General features: G+C 53.0%; 1 protein-coding gene across 2 annotated transcripts in view; it reads right to left on the minus strand.

Moving 5' to 3' along the window:
• The window catches only part of GRIK3 (glutamate ionotropic receptor kainate type subunit 3), a 230286-nt gene that overhangs the window by 39520 nt on the left and 168302 nt on the right, over positions 1 to 22464 (minus strand). For both annotated transcript variants that reach the window (XM_032246980.1, XM_032246979.1), the window contains exons 6-10: positions 20761 to 20934; positions 20034 to 20177; positions 14164 to 14271; positions 10659 to 10772; positions 2049 to 2252 (exon numbers count right to left, since the gene is read on the minus strand). In XM_032246980.1, the coding sequence (XP_032102871.1) occupies positions 2049 to 2252; positions 10659 to 10772; positions 14164 to 14271; positions 20034 to 20177; positions 20761 to 20934 (744 nt within the window). The remainder of the gene's footprint in view (positions 1 to 2048; positions 2253 to 10658; positions 10773 to 14163; positions 14272 to 20033; positions 20178 to 20760; positions 20935 to 22464) is intronic.

Raw genomic sequence — 22464 nt, forward strand, 5'->3', positions numbered from 1 at the left:
AGCATTTCCCTTTGACACATGCAGAAACTGAGACACAGAGAGGTTAAGAAACTTGTCCAGAAATGCCCAGCTAACAAGTAATAGAGTGGGAGTCAAACCTGGCTGGGGTCCACGCTCTTTACCATTTGAGTCTCCTATTAGACTTCCACAGGAGCCCAGTTTGCTGGGGACTGGGGAATGACTCCACTGGGCCAGGCTCCAGCCCTCATGCCTTGAGCTCCAGCCTCCCTCCCCACTTGCACCCTTCAAGGTCTCTGTAGGGCAACTCCCCTCAGACAGAGGCAAGGGGACTTAACCGAAGGCCCCGATGCTGCCTGCTCCCATCCTGGAGGGGCGAAGTCGTAATAAACCTTTGGCTGGTACTCTGTTGCAAAGATCTCTGCATGAATCTTCCTCTGTCCTGGCCCCGGGGGCCAGACTGGTTCTTTGTAGAAGCTGGAACACAGGGCTATGAGGCAGGGAGCCTCCAAAGCCACCACTTTGAATTCTGGCTCCACCACTTCATCTTTCTCCGCCTCAGTCTCCCCATCTGTAAAATGGGCGTTAATAACAGTACCTACTTCACTGAGCTGTTCTAAGGATAAATGAAAGAAGGAATCTAACGGGTCCAGTATAGACCAGGTCCTTGAATTCAGCAGCAGCTCCTTGATGGAAAATACTTCAGTCAAGTTGAAGGCCCTGAGCTGGCAGGCAGATTATGTTTACTGTGTGCCAGGTAAGCCTGTGGAAATGGTGCCTTATTTAATTCCCCCCAAAACCGTAGGAGCTATGGTGGTTGCTAATTACTCCTATTTTAGCAGGGCATGATGGCACAAGCCTACAAGGCAGGAGAATCACTTGAAGCCAGGAGTCTGAGAACAGCCTGGACAACAAAGTGTGTCTACAAAAATACTTAAAAATTAGTCAGGGGCAGTGGCTTGTGCCTGTAGTCTCAGGTGTTCAGGAGGCTGAGGCAGGAGGATCACCTGAGCCCAGGAGTTTGAGGCCGCAGTGCGCTGTGATGGCACCACTGCACTCTAGCTTGGCTGACTGAGACAGATTCTGTTTCTAATAATAATAATCATAACAACAACAACAACAACAACAACAATTACTCCTATTTTAGAAGTAAAGAAATTGAGGCTTAGTGAGGTTGATGAACTTACCCGGTCACGCATCTACTAGGTGGCAAAGCTGAGGCTTGAACCCAGACCTGCCGGGCATCTGAGAACTATGTGTTTGCTCACAGCATCTTGCCAGGGTGCTTCTTACTGAACTTACTCTGGGCGAGCCTTATGCCACTATGGCAACAATCGCATGAGGAGGGAGTATTAACACGCCCAATTTGCAGATGGGGAACTGCTCAGAGAGGTCGAGTGACTTGCCCCTGTTCACAAAGCTAATGAGGAAGAACTGGGACTCAAGCCCAGGGCATCCTGATTCCTCCCCTTCTGTGGCGTCCTTAGCCTGTGGCTTCTCCCTTTTCCTCCCAATGTCCCAAGAAGCCCAGGTCCCTCCTGCTGCCTGCTTGGGCTCCCGGCTGCCCTCAGTCCTCTCCTGATCTCAGGCAGAGGAAGAGGCTGACTCCTCAGTGCTTCTAGCTGGGGCTTGCTCATCCTTTCTTCCCGGACTCCCACTAGACCCAGCGTTACTCAATGCAGTGACAGTTTTCTCTCTGTGTCCCAGAATCTGGTGAAATGTCTCATGTGGGTGCCTTGTCCCCAGAGCTGGGGCAACCTCTGGTGGCTTTTAAAGGAGCAGAAGGCACCAAGAAGCTGCAGGCCTCCTCCAGAGCAAGCTCATCAAAGATGCCAGTGGGGCCAGCTCTGAATCAGATGTGTTTGTATAAGAGGAATGGCATTGGGAGGATGAGCAAGGCAGCCCACGAGAGCTGGGTACACTTCTTCAGCCGAGCCCCCGTCCCCAGTCCTCAACGTCACAGCATTTGTCTCCATCGCCCCTGCCCCCAGGGCCCTCCTCTGCCAGGATGCTCAGCCCTGTGGTGCAGACAGCGCTTGGCCACGCCTCCCTGGGGTCCTGAGCCCTCCTATGCTCCCATCCAGGCTTACGTGGTCGATGAGCTCCTTGACCATGCCGTTCCACTGGCCCTTGTCGTCCTGCGCCCCGTACTTGCCGTCCTCCACCAGCCGGATCTCGTAGGAGAAACCGAGGATGTGGGCCAGCTCTTTAAGCAGGTCGATGCAGTAGCCCTCGAACCGGTCATTCCCGTACAGGGTCCTGTCGGACTTCCGAAACATGACAAACGGCTCCTCCTGCAGAGACAGATGGGCGGCGGGTGACCTAGACTGAGCGGGTAGGGCAGAGGCAGGCTTTCGATGGAGAGTCGGGGCCATGAACTCTGCTCAGGTTTTTATATACCGTTTGGCGTGGCTTAGACAACGGGTCCCTTGAAGTCAGGAGAAGGAAAGCGTATGTCCTGAGGGCCAGCTGGGGCCTCACGAACGGCTGCCTGGCTCTAGGCAGGAGCTCAGTAGGCACTTACTCATTTAACTGCCCAGTGGTTACAGGGCTAGTGAGCGCTGGAGCAGGGCTTTGAGGTGGAAACTGATCCCAAACCCACGATCTCTCTGCGGCACCAGTAACAGAGGCCAGGGTTCTCAGCGTGTGGCCCCTGCATGGGCAGCATCTGAGTCACCTGGGAACTTGTTAGAAATGCACATGCTCAGGCACCACCCCCAGACCTAACTGAACCGGAAACTCTGGGGAAAGCCCAGCAATCTGTGTTTTCAGGAGCCCTCCAGGGAGTTCTGACGTCCACTCACATCTGAGGATGCTGCTGCAGAAAGCCCTTCAGAAAGCCCTCTGCTCTAACTTCTCTCCCAACTCCGATTTACAAGATTAGATTTACACACTCCCGGGTGCCGTTCTCTCTTTCCAAGAACCTCCTCAGTCCCCTGTGTTAGGGTCCCGGGGGAGTGATTGCTGGTAAGAGGGACAGCTTATCGGTATGTGGCTGTGCCAGGCACTGGTCAATTAGCAAATGAGTTCATGCCCGTGGGTGCCTGGCACAGAGGCCAGTAGAGCCCCAGAGCTCAGTAGATAGGTGCTGGCATCACCTCATTTTGCCTTAATGTCAGCCTCCCGGCGTGGATATGAATACTCCCATTTTATAGATGCGGAAAGTGAAGTTCGTGAGGATATATGACTTGTGTAAGTCCCCCTAGCTGGCAGGGAGAGAAGATCTGAATTCAGGTTAGTGTAACCCCAGAGTGTGAGTTCTGTGCCTGAGGCCCTGAGGCCATGGTGCCCCTCCCTGGGGGGCAGGTGATCCCTAGGAGTGTGCTTGTGAGTCAGAGATGCCTGTTCCATGGCAGACCCCCCACCCCCGCCCTCCACAGGCTTCTTCCTCTCTGGGTGATGGGGAACCTGGGAAGGGATTTGAACAGGGCATGACTTTGATTTCTCATTTTGAAACAAACCCATGGCAACCCTGCAAAGGGTAACTGGGAGAAGAGGCAGAAGAGTCAGTGGAGAGAAGTGGTGCACTTCATCCAGGCTGAGGTCCGCAGCAAGAGGAACCGTGGGCTCTGATGCAGCCAGGTCCCGAATCCAGGTCAGCATGCGAGTCCACATTTCTGCTGGCACCATCCACCTGGCTTCACTCGCAAAGCCCCATCACAATCCCGTGATGGATGTGCTGAACTCCCAGAAAATTCAACACAATTGAGTTCCTACTCTGCACCAGGCACTGATTTAAACTCTTTATCACAGGCTGTTTGATTTAAGCCCCACTAGCTTGCAAGATAGTAACACTGCCCCATGTGATAGATGAGGAAATCCAGGGTCAGAGAAGGTCAGTAAGTTGCCCAAAATCACTCAGGAGCTGAACTACAGTTATGGGCTCCAGTTCCAACCCTTCCCAGTCAGCCTCACGCCTCTCTCTGGCTTGGCTTTCCTGTCTGTTCCCTGGGGTCAGACCTTCCAAGTGAATTGGCTTTTCCAGATTCCCGAATCAGGTAACGAGCTGCCATTCCAGAGCCTGTTTCTGGACCGCTCTAATCTTCTGACTCACGTGGGGCTTCCTTCCTTAGCCCCTTACCCTGTTCCTGCCTATGGCTCCTCAGCCTCTTCCTGTCAGTCAAACATCCCCAGACCTGCCTCAGCACCCCCATGTGACGGAATGCCTCAAGCCTTCAGTGGATGTGTGACCACGGTTAGCTGACAGAATGCATGTGAACCAGGAAGCTCACATCCACATGCCCACATTAAGGCACATGCTTGACTACAGAGGTGCCTCATCCTTCTCTCAACCGGCGGGGCCATTCCCTTGACCTCATGAGCCCCTGAGGTGGGGTGAGCGCTGGACGGCCCAGTGAAGACCCTTGTGGGAGGTCCAGGAGCAGAAGCTCACCAGCAGCCTCCTGCAGGCCTCCCTCTGTGGCGGGCAGGCTTGAGTCTTGTCTCTGCCTCCCAGCAGCGCTATTTCTCTAAATCCCATCCCGTCCCATGCTTGATCCACTGGAGCTTTCCACCAGTCCTTTGGGGTGCTTCAGGAATGAGCCAGTGGGGGCGGGGCAGTCTGTGAATCCCCTAGGGGTTCCTGACTATCCAGGGATTCTGAGAAAACCACTTCTCAGCTAACTGGGTAGGAAGCTGGACCCTCGACTAGGCACCATGCTTAACCTCAGTGCCTCTCTCATTCACCTTCCAACCAAGGAGGCAGCTCAACAAGGTTGGAGAAGAGTCCATTTGGGGCCTGAAAAAGTGCTGAGGCAGGAGGAAAGAGGACACTGGCTGGTCCACGCACTGCCTTTGTGCAAAATCGTCTCTGGGCCATGCCCCCGCACCCTGGCATGGGGCCTGGCAAGCAGGGTCTTTTGGTTGACGCTCTTATGCAGTGAACAAGTTGCACCACTGGACCTGGTGGCCCTGACTTTAGCTGATGGAAAGAATCAGAGAGACAGTGCCCCCTTTCCCAGAGGACCCACCAACCACACAGAGAATCCTAGGCAAATTTCACCTCCTGCTGTAAAATGGGGAAAATAATAGAACCTACTTTATACGCTTGTTGTGAGGATAAAATGAGTCAGTCTATGAAAAGCACTCAGAACAGTGCCTGGCAACTGTTAGCTGCCAATATTATTATTATTATGAATCATCATCTTATCTACTTCCTGGATGCTATTTGGCTGGTTAATGCAGTGACCTTTCCAGCCTAGAGGCCACGTCCAATGTCATCAAAGGTTAAAAACTCATGACTGAGAGTGGAAAACCGTTTCAGGAAAGGTCCTGAGATAGCTTACTTCCTGACCCTGTCTTCACACCCCTCCCTGGCCTGATCCTCTAAAATTAGCACTTCATTTGTGAAGCCACCACAGCCCCAGAATCTATACATCTCCATATAAATATGCTGCCTTCAGAGCAGCTGTAAAATGCCATTAATTTCGGGAAGTGCTTTGCGGATGGCATACATATTTAACAGCCAAAGCCCAGAGCATTAAAATGGTGCTCGCCTTAGTAATGTGTCTCTAGACCTGCAACATTTCCTAGGGGGTAATTCTGAACTCCGCCAACTACTTATTCATGGACTATTTCACAATTTATTACTGGAAATGTCCAGACAGCCAATTCACAAGCTCTCTCGGCTGCTAATCGATTGCTCAGTGAAGGTGCCCTCAATTTCATAACTTCACGCTCTCCTATTGCTCTGGGAGAACAGCCGTAGGAACAGGGGTAATATTTCTCTTCAACAAGTCACAGAATACAGGGGTCCAGAAAAATAACCGTTTCTGACTTTCCGTTGCCGGGGCTCTTTGTCCAGTTTCTCTCTGATCACTTACCCCAGCGTGAAAGTCAAGTCCAGTGCTAATCCTCTCCCAATGACGACCCATGGAGTTGGAAGAGGGAGTCTTGGGGGGTTATCCCCAAGTCAGGAAGGATCAGGTGTTAGCTACCTAATATCTGCATTCTCAAGCTAGCTTCTGACTTAGGCAATATCAGCCTATAGCCACACACGCACGCACAAGTATACACAATGTCCTTGGCACAAATGCGCCACATTTTCAGATGTCCTGTCTGCCCAGCCCTTCTCCGACACAGAGGCCAAGAACCCTGGACCTGAGGCCTTGGCTTTGGCCAGTTAGAAGCAGCACACAGTATCAGGAGGGCTGTTCTTCCAGCAGGAGGGGCGTATAATGGCTCCCAGCCTGGGACAGTTCTCCCAGCCCACATTCTAGCCCTAGCTTTTTCCCGTCTCCTGCTGCTGGGTGCTGAGTGTCTTTGAGCCTATGTGGGTCACGATGTGCACACGGCACAGATTCACCCCTCAGTGAGTATCTAGACACCCGTGTGTAGCTGGTCCGCACCCACCCACATACCCACACGTGTACCCACACCATGGCTCACATCGGCAGCCAAATGAATCCTGAACCTTCAAAAGCTGGGCCCCCAGGAGTGGGATGGGTGTGTTTTCTCAGTGTGTGAGCTGAGGTTTGGGCAGATGAATTTTTCATGAGCTCGTGGAAGAGCAGAACCAGAACAGAGGCTGGGGCTGGGCAGGGAGAGGGCGGGGGAGGGCAGGCATCCAGGCCCCTGCCGCTGCTGTTTCGATCTCAGGAATCGGGAAGGCTGCCAGTGGCTCTAAGGGGCCAGAAAGGGCAGTGCCAGGGACCTGTCCATCTTTCTGTCCAGGGTAAGACATCTTTAGCACATAACCCTGGGGGTTCAGGAGAGGGGAGGATAGCAGGTAGGTTTGGGGGCAGCTCACACAGAGCTGCTGCTTTCTGCCACACCAGACTCCTGGGGAAGAAAGGGGAGGAGAAACCCCTTCATCAGGGGTCTTGGATCTAGGCCCTGCTCGCTAGAGGCAGAGCAGTTTGATGTTGTATACTGGTACCTTGGGACCTGCCTGTCACTCAAAGTGCTGTTGCCCTGACAACATCCTCCCAGACAGGCCTGGGCTATGCTCTCAGCAGGAGGAGCTGGCCCTGCATTCAGGCTGCCAAGTATGGGGCTGTATTTTCAGAGGCTGAGGCTGGGCCAGGCTGGGCCATTCCTTGTCGCCTTGTAGCTGTCCCAAAGAGCCCAAGCCTGAGGGCATCCCCTAGGGCTCCAAGATGTGCAGACCATGCTGAGCCTTTTGGGAACATTCTCTGGAGCATCTGGAGCAGCTCTAGTTTCAGGGGGCCCTAGGCCAGTCCTTGCACGGGAGAGAGCATCTCTCTCCCAGGAGACTCTGAGGACACTTTTGGCTAGGCAGACTTTTTTGGAGGCCCATGTAAAGACTGTGTCACATCCTCCGTCCCCATTAGGGATGCTCCAGAGGTCATTCCCTCCACTCTCCTGCCTCCAGAAAAGGATAGGCTTCTCTCACTGCCCCACAGGGGGAAGCACAGCTCACCCTCCAGTGATCTCTGGGCAGTGGGGATGGAAAGAGCTGAATCATCAGGAACTCCCAGACCATGTGGGTATTTGATATTACATGATGGGGTTAAGATGGTCAGTGGCCCCATCCATGGGTGATGGGATATCTGCTTCAGGAGCTGAGACCATGGAAAGGGAGGGAATGAGGTGGTGGTTGATCTGGAGTTCTGTATCTCAGTAGGAGACTAGAGCTGTGAGGGACCCATAAGGCTGCAAACCCTAATGCCTTCAAGGACCAGCTGGGAAACAAAACTGTAAGAAGTTTTGTGTAAACAAATGGGGAGGGCTGGGGGGCAGAGTGCTGGACTATGGTGAGCCAGGGAATGGCCACGAACGGAAAGGCATTCAAATGCAAATTAAGTTTGTAACATAACACCTTGTGCTAGAGACCACCTTTGTGGCCCTGGGCAGGGGTCAGTCTTTGGTGAAGTTCAGGGCTCTGCCTGTGGACAGAAGTGGAGTTTTTCTCCAGATCTCTCACTCTGCCAGCTGTATTAAAGCTGAGCTCACTGGGGACTCGATTTGTAATCAATAATAATGAATAACAAAAGCAGCTGTCACTTAGACAGCACTCTGTGCCACTTAATTAATCATTCATTCTCTGAACTCTATGAAGTAGGTACGGTTATCATCACCTTCCTTTTTCAGAGGGAGAAACTGAGGCACCGGGCGGGTAAGCAATTTCTCAGGCTCAAATGGCAAATCAATAGCAAAGCCAGGACTCCATCCCAAAGGTCTGTGTTCTTGATCATCAAACTGTTCTTTCACCAGGTCCTGCTCGCACTGCATGTCCCAAAGAGCTGCTGGGCTTGCGTCTGCCCAGATGCCTTGCGGCTGAGACGCTGTGGGACAGATGGAGCTGTGACCAAGATATGGGCCAAGAGGGGTTTTCTCCCTTCCTATCCCTGGAGTGTCTAGGAAGCAGCAGGTTGCTGGGAATGCAACTTCCCGGGAATCAGTGAGCACAGAAGGCAGGGGACCTTCCAAGAAGCTGCAAGTACTGACAGAAGCTGTGAGTACTCACAGGTCAAAGGCATGGGGTGTCTCCTGGATTCTGCCTCTGTTTATGTAGCAAAAATGCCCTGTGCCTCTGCAGAAGGGTTTTATGCCCTTGAAATCAGGCTGCTTCTGTTTTAATAAAATTTAACCCCACGGTCTTTCAAGGTGCTTATATTTTGTATCCTTTGGTATATAATCTTTAGCTTGCTGTTCAGAGTATTGTTTTGTGACTGAATCACCTTAGCTCATTTAATCATCTCTCTTCTTAATCTCTTAAATCATCCTAGTTTTACCTTTTTCTAATCTTGCCTTGTGAAAAGTGTTTTATTTAGATCTCACATTTTATGCAGCTCTGCTTTTAATCTTTTACCACCTTTTTATTATTTTATTTTTACCCTTTTATATTTTAGCTTTGTCGCACTTTTATCCTTTCGCTTTCTGACATTTGGGTGTTACATTTTTTACCTTGTCTAGTCAGAGCTATAAATTATTTAATTTTTCATCTTTCTTGCCATCTTTCCCTTTTATCTCATTCCTTATCTTCATTTTCTCTTTATTATTTCCCCTGTAACCTTTTTATTTTGTTCTCTTTTTAACTCTCCTTTATCTTTTCTATTTTTATCCACATCAATATCCCATTAATTGCACATTAGTCTGCCCCCTAATCCCTTTGCTCTTGTTTTTTATTTTCATTTTTACATTACAAACCCAATTCTTCTTGACATATTTTTGCTTATTGGTTTTAGCAGACTGATTTTTATATTTGTTTAGCTATTAAAAATTTGATCAATAAAGACCAGCAGGATATGCGGTTTTAGGGAAGATACTAGTAGGGGTCTTGCCCCAAAGAGGGGACAGGTGTACCCCGAGACCACCTCTTTAGGCTCTGTCGGCAGCTTGTCGGGAGCCGCTGTGAGATCTCCACCATCTTGAGCTCAGATCCTCTCAATCATCCTAACCCCGAGGGCCGATAGTGAGACTCACAGGCTAACATTTCTCTCTGGATGCTGACAGGACGCCTGGTATCTGCCATTCACTGGGCTTCCCGGAAGAATGGCTTTTTCCCCATGACTTCCCTTCCTGTTCCATGACATCTGCTGCCCAGCCACCAAGCACATATGCGGTGAATCATCCCAGGGAGGAGGACCTGAGACCACACAGCAGGGTTCAGCTGCCTCTGGGGGCATGTAGGTGAGAACAAGCCCTGTCTGAGCACCGTGGAAAGGGCCAGGTATAGGGTGACAAGCCTGTCCCGGGTTCTGCTCCGAGGCAGCCTCACTATATCCAAAACAGTCTGAGCTCCCTTTTGTGTAGAGGACTGACCCCAGCACGTGGTCCTTATAAACATATTTGCTTTATTGTAAGTAGCAGCTGACTAGAGCCAACACTGTCCTCAAAGGGTCTTCCGTCAGCATTCACCAGGCTGTGACTGGGCTGCCTCTCCCCAGGATGGCCCGGCTTGGGTCCCCAAAAGCAGAGCTGTGTCCCTCAGAGGATCTGTCCTGAGTCTCTGGACACCCGAGACCTTCCAGGAGGGACAGGTGCGCGTGGAGTGGGTACAGCACGGGCAGCACAAGGAGGCCAGTGGCCTGGGTCTGTTCTGCCCACATGTGAGCTCAAAGGTGCAGAGAGCACATGTGAGGCTCCCAGAGTCACTTCTTGGGTTGAAATGGGTCAGGAGAAGGCAAAGCTATTCAGCTGGGGAATGGAGAGAAGATGGGGTGTGATTCCAGGTGGGGGTGTGGCGGTGCTGACGGCTCTTAGAAAGGGCACTGTAGAATGCGGCGTGTGTACAGGCTCCCAGCACCTGCTAGGCTCTCTTGGTGTGGCCACAGCACCCACCACAGTTGGGGGCACTTGTGGGAACTGGGCTAGGAGAGGCAGATCCTTACTCAGGCTGCAATGGGCAGTCAAACCCCCTTAATTCCACCTCCAGCATGGCTCCTACTCAGACATCAAGGATTTAGGGAGTGGGTGGGAGTGACACGCAAAAATGCAGCGGCTTCCGCCCGTGGCAGTAAGCAGCGCAGCTGTGCTCCAATTCCTCTCTAAGAGTTTCCTACTGACCCTAAATGTCTCCACCTACCTGCAGCCTCCAGGTTCTGGGTGGAGGACCTGAGGCCACCCAGCAGGGCCTGGTTCAGCTGCCTCTGGGGGCGCATGGGTGAGAACAAGCCCCGTCTGAGCACTGTGGAAAGGGCCAGGTATAGGATGACCTATAGAAGGGACTCTCCAGCCCAAACGGCCACCCACCCCCAGGTTGGACAGTCCTTCCTGCGGGGGCTGCAGGCTCTTACCAGCACTGTGGTGACGATGAGTGACCTGTTTGTCAGAGAGTCGGTGACATTAGGGCCTCGGCCTTTGGCAACCTCTGTGATGTTGAGCCCGTCTGCAGGACTCCACACCCCAACCTGGAAGGACAGACAGACAGCAAACAAGGTGCTGAGTCCTTGGTCTACCCATCCTTCCTCCATATCGACAAGACCTTCATCTCATTCCCATTCACCATCAGCCTCATTGTCACAATCATCGTTATCATCACCACTGCCATTGCGTTTCCAGGTCACCGTTCTGACAGCATCCCTGCTGCTCTCCCTCCTCTCCTAAAGAGGATCCCAAATTGCTGAATCCCTGAATTCTGCCACCTCCCTTGCTGGCAAGCCCATCACAGCTGAAGGGGAAAATGCGGAGAAAGACAGCAAATGCGAAGGCAGCCCCAGGCGTCTCAGGGCTGAGCAGATGCCAAGCAGGGGCTGGAGGGAATCAGGGGTCCATGGTCAGTGCCAGGCCCTGCCCTGGGACAGCTCCTTGGGAGACCCAGGGCACCCAGTTGCTCATGTATTGGGTCTCAGCCCCAGTGCCAGCTCCTGGGTGTAGACTCCTCCTAAAGCCTAGGATAGGTGCTGGAACAAGGGAGATGTTCACTAAACATCTGTGGACCTAGTAAAGGATAATGGATGTGCCATGTGCGGGAGGGCAGTCTGGAACAGGCGGCCAGTCTTTGTGGCTGTTTTGGGGTGGCAGCACAAGGAGGGCATGGACCTCAGGGGGAGATGCTGCTGGGTTTGAAGGCAGTTGTTTGTTTTGTGGTTTAACATTTAAAACTGGCAGACACCCTGACCAAGGCGGCATAATTCTCCCTACAGCTTCCTTGTGGATATGGGGCCTGAGGCTAGAAGTAGAGAAGGAGAGGTCAAGCTTAGAAATCATGCTAAAGTCCTGGGCCTCCTGAAGATCCTTTTTGACCCGGCTCTGGCCAGCTCTGCCTGCTCTCAGCTCCTCTCACTCAAGGAAGCCTTCTGCATGCCCACTCTGTCCTTGGCCCAGTCGGGGGGTACTCAGGACACTTAATCAATTAAACAGAGAGGCTGAATGCAAACATCCCATTAAGAGAGCTGTGCAGAGCAGATAGCAGAGAGACATGTAATTATGCTTGGGTAATTCTGCCTTAATCCTCCCAAAGCCACCGGCAGGAGCTGGCTGGATCAGCTATGACCCGGCTTAGCAAACAGAAGCGATAATACGAGAGGCAGACTGGCTGTGTTTGGGAGCTCAGCATCCTCTCAGGGCAGGATCCCTGCCTGTGTAGACCACCCAGGGCCACAAGGAGAGGAGACAGGCAGACGGCATCAAAGAGGCTCTTCTCTTAAGTAGACTGAGTTCAGAGCCAAGCTCAGCCTGAGCGTGCCTAGCAGAGCACCTGGGTGCAGAAGGTGCTCGGCAAACATCTGCTCAGAGGCCGCATGAACAGCACAAACCAGCTCCCAAGCTCTGACCGCAAGCCCTGTCAGATACCAGGTGCTATGGGGATGTGAGACCAGGGAGGACTGAGGAGGACCCAGCCTGCAGAGGCTCTGTGCTCATAATCCAGGTGGCTATGACCCGGGGTCTCTGGTGAGTGCCTTTGGCAGGCTGACCTCTGTCCAGGGATAATAGAGTTTTTCTGGAGTATTAGCTTTGGCCAATTTGTACCAGCTGCCTGGAGGGCTGTTTGGCGAAGGAGGTTGCAGGTGGGCTCAGATGGAAAGAGTACTCGAATGATGGATTATTGATGCCTTTTATGGCATGGAGCGGGAAGTGTTGGCATATGTGCCATCTAATGGTTGTCCCTAGAATTTTCGGCTATCCCTGGAGGTGGGTAGCTCAGGGAGCAAACATGGGACAGCCACTTGAGTGAACACTGTATTCACTAGAGCCCTGCCAGAGGAGGAAGTGTGCTCTCCACCACTGCAGGAGCTTAAATAGAAGCTGGAAGATCGTTTGATGAGAACTTATAGAGTTTGCATAGGGTTGAGCAAACGGATCCCGATGATCTTAGGAGTGGAGGCCACAGCGCCTGCCATTAAGGACTGATGCTGTATGTGGCATGAAATAATTACAGAGTAATAGGGAGGCTTCTCCAGCCACTTCCTCCCCTGCATGGTGGCTCCCATGAGTTGGTGGGAAAGTCGGGACTGACTGGAGTAACTGTGATCACAGGCACAAGGAGGACAGCATTGAACTAGGCAGAGCCAGGCCCTTGCCTGACGGACAGAGGTTACATCCAGCCCCCTTGTGCGGGCATTGGCCTGGAGGTCCAGGAGGGAGGGAGCATGATGAGACCATGGGGTATGTTTCAGGGAGATGTGGAAACGAGGCCCAGAGAGGCCAGCTGGTGTATTTTGTGAAGAGCCTTGCAGGCCCAGGTGAGGGGCTGATGTTTAATGACTTGGCACTCCGGAGCCATGGGCAGTTTCAGAGCAGGGCAGAGCTGCGCTTGGGGAAGCCTCATCTGTGTGCACACTGAATGGCTGGAGAGCTCAAGAACCAGGGCGGCGTGTTAAAATAATCCACCTGAAAGGCTTGAACTGGGACAGTGCGGGGCGGAGAGGACAGAAATCAGAGTCCTGAGGTGCAGAGACTTCTGAAGTGGCCCCCCCACTCGGCTGGCTTCTGCTCCCTACATTTCATCCTCAGCAGCTTGCAGGGTTCGGGAGGTGTCCTTTTGGCTCCCAGGGACCAATATGCTGGGGACAGAGTGTGGTTGAGCCCCCCAAAATCCAGGTCCCAGGGGATGCTGTGAATTGAGGGCTCGTGTTAAATCTCCCTCCTGGCCCAGAAGCCTGACATTGATAGGATATGCTGCAGGCTCCCAGGGACTGGAATTGGCCTCATTAAAACATTTCTGTGTTAGCCAGATGGGAGGCCCCAGCCCCAGGCAGGCCTGCTTTCCTGCTCCAAACTCTCTGGAATTGCAGAGGCCTTAGAAGCCCAGAGCGAAGGAGCTCAGAATCCATGTGCTTCAACCTCATTCCAAGGGTAAGAATCATCTTCGGTCTCCCAGAAAAGCAACTGCTCTATCTTTGCTTAAATGTCCCCAGTGACGGTGAGCTCACTACCAGGGGAGACACTCCCTGCTGGTTAGAAAGGTGTTTTTTTTTCTTAAATTTTTACCCTAGGACACATCTGTCCTTCTGCTCCATGGCAGCCCTGCAGGGACTCAGAGACAGTCCACCCACCCCATCGACCTTTTGTTATGCTTCCAGGTTAGGCATCCTCGACGGCCCTTACTCACAGAGTGACAGTGTGGGTGTCTGCTGCAGCCAGGCCACTGGCTTCTGGAGCCGTGTGACCTCCAGTCCAGGCCTTCCTGTTCTCTGACGGGTCCCCAGGAGGCACAGGCTACATGGCACTGAGTCAGTCCCTGAGGGGCCGCTGGACTGTGTCTTGCCCCTTGCCTCTGGGCCTCTGCCTGGGGTCTGCCCTAGGAGACTTAAGAGGCCCTGCTCCTCCACCTGCCCTCCCTCTCCTGAGCCCACGCACCTTCTCCAGCCCATCCTCTTTCAGGCTGATGATGTCCAGATCAAAATCCGTCCGCAAGCCGCTAGTTTTGTTGAAAACAATTCGTCCAGTTAATCCTTCCCATTGAGCCTGCGGAGGGGAGAGGGCAGAGCGGCAATTCTTCAGGCTCATAAATCATCATTCGGTACAACTGTACAATGCTTCATTTTAATTACTCCTTGCACTGATACTGTTCCCCCAAGACCATGATTAATTAATAATCACCTCCATCATTGCTCGGGCTGCGGTGCGAGCCAGCGATTTCCATAAATTCTATTATGCTCTTTAGCCAGCTTTACATTTTCACCTTCTCGTGTACAACATGGATCTCGGATGCGCTCAAATGAGCCCCCGCCCTGAAGTCATGGGAAGGGGTAGCCCATGTCAGGTCCTGGGAGAGGGGCAGGGAGGCAGTCGGGGAGGGGTGTGGCAGGTGCGGCCTGCCAAGAGGCAGAAAAGCCAGAGGGCCAAGCTGGCCTTGGCGTAGCCCCCTGAAAGGCAGGGGAGGCCGAAATCACCCCCACCTCCATGTATGCTGTGGTTAAGAACTCCGGGGTCTGAATGCTGGGTCCAACCACAATTAGCCATGTGACTTTGGGTATTTCTTACCCCTCTGCCTCAGTTTCCTCAGCTGTATGTATGCTGTGGTTAAGAACTCAGCCAGCCATGTATGCTGTGGTTAAGACCTCTGGGGTCTGAATGTTGGGCCCAGCCACAATTAGCCGTGTGACTTTGGGTATTTTTTACCCCTCTGCCTCAGTTTCCTCATTTGTAAAATGGAACTAATCATTGTGTCCATCTTACCAAATGCTATAAGGGTGAAATGAAATAAGTCATATAAAATACTGAGAACAGTCCCTGGCACACCATGAACCTTACTGAGTAAGTGGTAGCTTTTGTTATTTTTGTATCATCATTAGCATTGTTAACACAGAGAGAGGCAGGCAGAGGTTGAGGCAGACCTAAACTGGACAAAGCTTCATCTTTTTTTTTATTTCAGATGAAGTCTAGCTCAGTCGCCCAGGCTGGAATGCAGTGATGCAGTCTCTGCCTATTGAGTTCAAGCGATTCTCCTGCCTCAGCCTCCTGTGTAGCTGGGATTACAGGCATGTGCAACCATGTCCAGCTAATTTTTTTTATTTTTAGTAGAGACAGGGATTTTCTCTGTTGGTCAGGCTTGTCTCGAACTCCTGACCTTGTGATCCACCCACCTTGGCCTCCCAAAGTGCTGGGATTACAAGCACGAGCCACCGCACCCGCCGAAAAGCTCCATCTTCTATAACAGAGGTTGCCACACTGTGGCTAGAGGGTCAACCCGGCCCCTGACTGCTTCTGTAAATGGTTTATTAGCTCACAGCCATGCCTCTGTGTTTAGCTATTGCTTTCGTGCTGCAACTGTGGAGTTGCCTAGTTGTAGCAGAGACTGTATGCCCTGTGAAACCTAAACTATTTGCTATGCGCCCCTTTACAGAGAAAGCTTGCTGACTTGATTCTAGATAACATCTTTCCTGCAGGCTGAGAGCATTGAGTCTACATGGTCCTTTCACACGGTTCATGCCGTGCAACCTCCACCACAGCCGTGGGAGGTGTGGATCATGGGAGGCAAGGACCATGGTTCCCACTTTCTAGTTGAGGAAGCCGGCCTCGAGGGGTCCATGGGCCGCCCAAGCACACAGAGTGAACAAGAGGCAGAGCCAAACTAGAACCCAGGATCACAGGGCCCCATACCTCAGTCTGGACCTGTTTCCCTCCTACAAGAACTTGGGGTGGCAGCTGGTAAGCAGTTAAATACCCGAGGTTTCTGTATTGGGGGAAGACCAAGCTCCACGCATCCTGAAGTCTTTGGGAACAAATGTGGGCTTGGGAGCAATGGGAGGGGAGAAAATCTGGGAGCTCATACAGTCAGACTGGGCCAGAGAGCTGTATCTGGAGAAGAGGCAGGGGCAATGGAAGGTCTGAGTAGTGGAAGCCTGGCTCCAAGTCCTTGCTTTGCTGCCCTGGGTTCCTAACCACTCTGAGCCATACCCCCGTGCAGATTCTGCATTGGGCTCCACAGCCTCTCCCTGCAGAATGCCCCCACAAGCACCCACATATACACTCACAGTTCAACCCACAAGGCCATGGGTCCACAGTTCCCTGGAGTTTTACTGACAAATCTCAGAGGAAAACCCTTACACATCTCCAAGCACATGGGCAGCTCTAAGGTACTTTTATAGGCAAATGGCTAGTGTACAAACTCAGGCAGTGGGGGAGTGCTTTGGAGGCGAGGGAGGCTGTAAAACCAAAGTGGTTAGAAAGTGGCCTCTGCACAAACAATGCAACCACTCTGAGCTTCGGGAAGAGCGAAACCACCTACTTCAGAGGTATAAAAACGCACAGAGTGCTGAGCACAGTGCCTGCATATATAATCGCAAGGATGTGGCAGAGATGATCACTTCTCCTTCGTGGTTTCCATCTGTGAAGCTCTGTGGGCTGGCCCTAGGCTAGAAAGGAAGGACTTGGGCCCAGGCTCGAGGCTCCAGTAGACAGCTGGTCGCAGAGGGCCGTTATCCTTTCCCACGAGAGCTCATTCAGTTCTCACTGTTGTTATCCTGCAAGGTGGGCATCAGCATTGCCCCCATTTTTCAAATGTGCACACTGAGGCTCAAAGAGGGACTGAACGATGCAGGGGTGGGATACTTGGGGCGGGACAGGACAGATTCACTGCAGTGACAGCGCTGAAAGGCCTGGGGTCGAGGCACCCAAGGTGGAGTCAGGAGAGTTTACAAGGTGCCCAGGGAGCTGAGGGCCGAGGGTCGGGAGCAGAGATTAAAAGATGCATCAGAGAAGGTAAAAGCCACTGATTATGACTTCACAGGGAAGCTCAGCTTCCCTCAGCCTGGCTCCCCAGTCCCTCAGCCTTTTCTCCTCTTCAGCCCCATGCCCTCGGGCTATCTCTTGGCCCCCAGGGGAAATCACAGCAGGTGCCTTCAAACCTGCACTGTGAGGGAAGCCTTCCTGCCTGTCAGCTACTGAGGAATGAAAGGCCAGCAGGTGCATGGCCTGTCTGTGGGCGGGTGGGCAGGGCAGGCCAGGGAGTGTAGGTGGCTCCTCCCTGTGACATTTCCTGCACTGCCCGCCCCCTCTAGCCACCGCTCAGGACTTGCTAAATGAAAGATGCTTCACACGCTCTGAACTCTGGCCTGGTATTTTCCAGCTCCTCTCGGAAATGCCAAGTCTTTAAAACGATTTAGTGTCACGTAATCAGATGGGGAGATGGGCAAGTTGGGAGTGGTCTGAGGGGGGATGGTGCTGGGCTGGGGCAGGCATCTGAGCTTCGGTTGTGGCCAGCTGTGGGACCACAGGCCCCATGGGGCTACTCTGGGCCTTGGCTATGTTCACAGCCCTAAAATGAGACAGGATGAATGTTTCCAAGAGCGCTCTATAAGGGAGCGTGAGCAGTGAGGGTCAGTCACTGGGCCTGGGGCCAGACATGCCACCCCAGGCCAGTTGACCCTGGGAAGAAGAATGGAGCCCCCTTTCTATGGTGGGCAGTGGTGAATCTGCTCCCCTCAGGGACTCACAGTTGAGCCTCAAGGTTTCCAAGGGGTGAGGGGTGAAGTGTGAACAGGTGGGTGTCCCTGAAACAATGTGGCCTGGAGAACAGCTAGTGGAACCCCGTCAGCAAACAGGAAGGCACAGGGATAACGGTGGCGATCACGGAAGTAACAGTGATGGCAGCCAACCTGTTCAGCACTTGCTATGAGCCACGCACTGTCCTCCGTGCAACACACGTGCCGTAACTCACCCATCCTCAGAACAACCCGACGATAAGGTGCTACCGTTATCTCCACTGGACAGAGGAGGACACTGAGGCGCAGAAAGCCTCAGCAGCTTGTCTGAGGTCATGCAGTGAAAAAGCAGTGATGCTTTCAGGCCACTTTTGTCTGGCTCCTAGGGCTCCTAAATCTCCCGATTGAGCCAGAGGAGCAATAGGACCAGGTTGTGGCCTGGGATGTGAGACCCTCACAGTGGCCTTGGGGCTGCTCAGCAGAAGCCTGCTGAGGAAGGGGGTGCAGGGGGCTGAAAGTCGGGTCTCAGAGTTCCCTGAGAGCAAGCCGCTGATCACCCAGTCAGGGCCCTGCTCAGGGCATCGGACAGTGGGATGTCCTCTGCAGTTTTGAGGGATGAGAAGCTGGATGAGAAGGTATCATCAGGTCCTTACACCAAAACATCTGGGACTGGAGTCCCTTCTAGGGGTGAAGAAACTGTATCCAGGGACTGAATTGATCCCCCACAATAACTATGAGGTGGAGTTTGCCGGGTGTGGAAACTGACTCAGAGATGTCCCGTAACTTGTCTGAAGCCACACAGCTGGGGAGAAGTGGAGACAAGATGCAAAGGCACATGTGTGGTGCCCTAAAAGCCCTGTATTATCCATATTCCTCCTAATGTTGGTCTACTACGTGAGAGGAGCTGTACTTGGCCTCATCTGGAAGCAGCGATGGTGAACTCGGGATGTCAGGGGAAGCTGCCCTCCCTCGACCCCCATCCAAGGTGGGCGTTTCTCTGCGATTCACTCTGTCTTGTGGAGCTGCCTTCCTTTGCATATGAGATTGTCTCCATTAGTGCTGGGACCTGATGAACGCCTCCCTCCCTAGGCTCTGCATGTGTACAGTCAAGTCTGTTTTAGCCCTGCTGAGAGCCCAGGGCATAGCTCGGAGCCTGGAATCCAGCTGCCAGTGACAAAGTGCTATTGAATACATGAGTACACTCCTAAGAAGGCAGCCAGCTTCGTTTCTGGCCCGCTGTGATTGTAACAGGGAGCTCATCTATCCTTTCTTTCTGGAGTCCTCCTACAGGGCTTCCCCTCTGCCCTCGGTGTTGCTCTGGATGTGGTCACTCCCTCTGGCCCAGGGTAACCCCCCCTAGATCTCGTCCTCCAGAACTTTCTTTGTCTACCATCTGCTGGGATCTGACTCTGGCCATGTCCTGGGTTAGGTGATTTTCACATAGTTTTTCACTGTTTTCCCGACACTGAGGCAGGCACTCCCTATACCATACTGGAGATCAAAGAGTTAATCATCTCACCCAAAGTCACGCAGCTAGTTGTGATGGAGCCAGGGTGCAAGTTCAGGCCTTAACTTTCTCCATCCATAAAGTGGGGACAATAAGCCCTGCCATCCAAAGCTTACAAGGACAGGGGCAGATGGAGAAGTCTTTGAAATACACACTGTGTGATCCATGGTCTTGGAGGCAGGACAGGTTCCGTGTTGCCTGGTTTCTCTAGAATCAGCTCCACTGATGGGGTTTTCCACAGAAGAGCTGGTGCCAGGAGAGGAGGGTCCCAGTGGGGATGCTGGCTGGGAAGTTGGTCAGTGGGCCCATGATGTGAAGATGAGTTTGTGGGGCTGATTTTTATGAAATGACCCTCCTCCTGCACTAAGCACTTTCCAGGCAATGTCTAACTTCATCTCACATGCCCACAAGGTAGGTTATGCTTCATAAACCCATTTCACAGATGAGGTGACTGAGGCTCAGCAACGTTCTCCAGCTCGCTCCAGGTCATACAGCCAGGAAGCAAACACCCTCATCTGTTGTACTTTCGAGCCCGTGCTGTATCCCGCTGGCAATGCTGACCACCTACTGGGCACTTACCACATGCCCAGGATGCATGTCCCTCAATCATGCCATAAGCTTCGTCCTATGGAGCCGATTTTCACACAAGGAAACTGAGGCTCAGAGACGTGAGGCAACTTGCCCGAGGTGGCATGGATGAGAATCAGTTGTGCCTCACTCCCAGACCGCTCTGCTGCTCTGCAGGGCCCACAGCCCGCAGAAGACAACTTTGGTGGGGGCTGAGGGGCACTCACCTCCTTGATGAAGTTCATGAAGCGGCCGCCAAAGCGCCAGGCCTTGTGCCGATGGCATTGCAGGGAGTTGACGGTCATCTGCGGCGCCCGCTGGTAGCACACAGACACGATGTGGACAGCGTCGTACAGTAAGGCTGCATCAGTCTGAAGGGAAGGGCCTGCCTGAGAGTGGCTCCCCAGGCCCTCCTCTGGTCCTTGGCCCACCCTGCCCTGTCTTCCTTCTCCTCCCCTGCCACGGGACATGATGTCCTGGTGAGCTAACAGGCCTGGAGGTCCTGGAGGTGGCTGTCCCTGCCTCTGGGGAATGGCCAGGCTTGGCTGACTCTGCTGCTCTACAGACACCCTGAGCACTACCCTCTGCAGCTCAGACCTTCTCGTGCCCACTCACCGCACCCCTGCCACCTAGGCCCTGACCACACTACCTCCTCGGCCTTCACACCTGTGTGTCACAGCCTGAGGTCCTCTGTGACCAGCATCTCGGGGCCTTATTCCTGTTTTCTATGATCTTTTGCTACAGGTCTGGATCCCCATCAGATGGGGTCCCTTGGGGAGGAACTGTGTCTGTTTCATGTTTGTGTCCACAACCCCTAGCCTGGGGTCTGGCTGACAGATGGGAGGTCTCAATAAGAGAAATGGTGGAGGGGAGAAAGAAAGAAGAGGAAGGAGAGAAGGCAAGAAGGCAGGCAGGTGGGGAGCCCCTGGAAGCCGCCCCGCCCAGCCGTCGTACCATCATCACTCCGTCCAGCAGGCCAGACTCGGCCTTGGGAGCCGCCTGCAGCCGCTCCATGGACCACTTCTCCACGATGGCTGAGACATGTGGGTTGTCCACGTTGAGAATTCGGAACCCCGTCAGGTTCACGCCTGAGTAGCGGTAGGGCTCCAGATCTAAAGCGTAGAGATCCTGGATAGAGAGAGGTTTGTGTAAATCAAGGGATGCTCACTTCTGAGAGCTCCAGCCCCACCTACCTGCTCCCTAATCAGGGCTGCCCAGGGCCTGAGGCCACAGAGCCCTGCAGGAGGGGTGCGGGATCTCGGGGTGTCACAGGAGCACCCATAGGACCACTGCATCTGGAGTCTGACTCAGAACTTAGGCAACTGACCTCCCCACGCCAACCAGGGGATCTCAGCCTGTTTCTTCATCCACAAAATGGGGATCACTCCCCTTTCTAGGACCCAGTGAAATAGCTCACATAAAACACCCAGCCTCACACACAGAGGAAGCTTAATGATGCTGCTTCCTTTCAAAGTGGGGAGACTTACTAGATCTGAGCATCTTGTTACAGAGGGAGGCTGAAGGGAGCATTGTATTCCATAGAAGAGGATTTTTAAAAACAGTCTTTTCTGCCTAGGACTCAAAAAGTATGGCCCTCTTCTCTCCCCGGCCAGGACCTCCTCACCCCCAGCCTCCTAGGAGCAGCTGAGCAGTGGTCAGCCTGCCTGTCATGGGCCAGGTAGGCCTGGCCAAGGGTCTAGGAGAACAGGGTCTCGATGCAGGCAAGCCTGGCTCTAGCCCCTCCCTGCAGCTCCGGCCCTGGGGGCAGGGTGGGCTGATGAAGGAAGGAGGCAGAGAGGGGCAGGGGGTGAAGGGAGAAGCCAGGTGTGCCTAAGCTAGTTAGAGATGTCAGCAGAGGAGGTGGCAGGTGGGAGTGAGAGGAACAAAGATGAGCTCTGTCCTGTGGAAAACCACCCCAAACCTGGAAATTAGGCAGAAGGGGAGCAGCGTGTTTTTCCAACATGACAATGAAACATGGTTTACCAAGCCCGCCAGGATTACTTCATTCTCCTGGAGAATGCACCTGGGTTTGACTTCATTGTCAGCTACTCATTGAAAGCTCAGACTCTGGGTTAATTTGTAGAATGTTGTCTAATAGAGAAGATACTCCCCAAGGTTGCGGTTTTATTGCCTTACAGGACATTAATCCATTTTCTATCCAACATAAAAGTCTTAGTCTATGCTCCCCACAACCCCGCCTGAAATACCTATAAATACCCAATTCCTCAAATGCTCCTTGAGTCAGCTTTTCCATCCTACTGGTTCCCTCGTTAGTGAGTTGAATCTACCTCTGACGCATGTTCCTTCTATATCTGCATGAGACTCATGGTTTTGACTTTTTGAAATATATACTTGCGCAGTCTAGATCGGCCCTATCCCACTAGTGGGGAAACTGAGTCTTGAGGTCACTGTCTGAACTCCTCCTCATCCACTGTCTATACTCTCCCACGCTCTCCCCTCACTAAGCTGCCCTCCCCCTGGCCCCCAGCCTGTCCTCTCCCCTGGGAACCCCACTCGGTCACTCCATCCGGTGCTGGGAGACAGAAGCTGGGGACACACTGGGCTGTGCTTGTCTCTCTGTGACTGCCACCGTCATGAGGAGCATCCAGCCCCATCACAGCCGCAGCTTTGGTTAAATCAACGATGACTCATGGAAAG

Source organism: Sapajus apella, unplaced genomic scaffold, assembly GCF_009761245.1.
Source record: "Sapajus apella isolate SASKATOON/1434 unplaced genomic scaffold, GSC_monkey_1.0 scaffold62, whole genome shotgun sequence".
In the NCBI taxonomy this organism is placed as follows: Eukaryota; Metazoa; Chordata; class Mammalia; order Primates; family Cebidae; genus Sapajus; species Sapajus apella.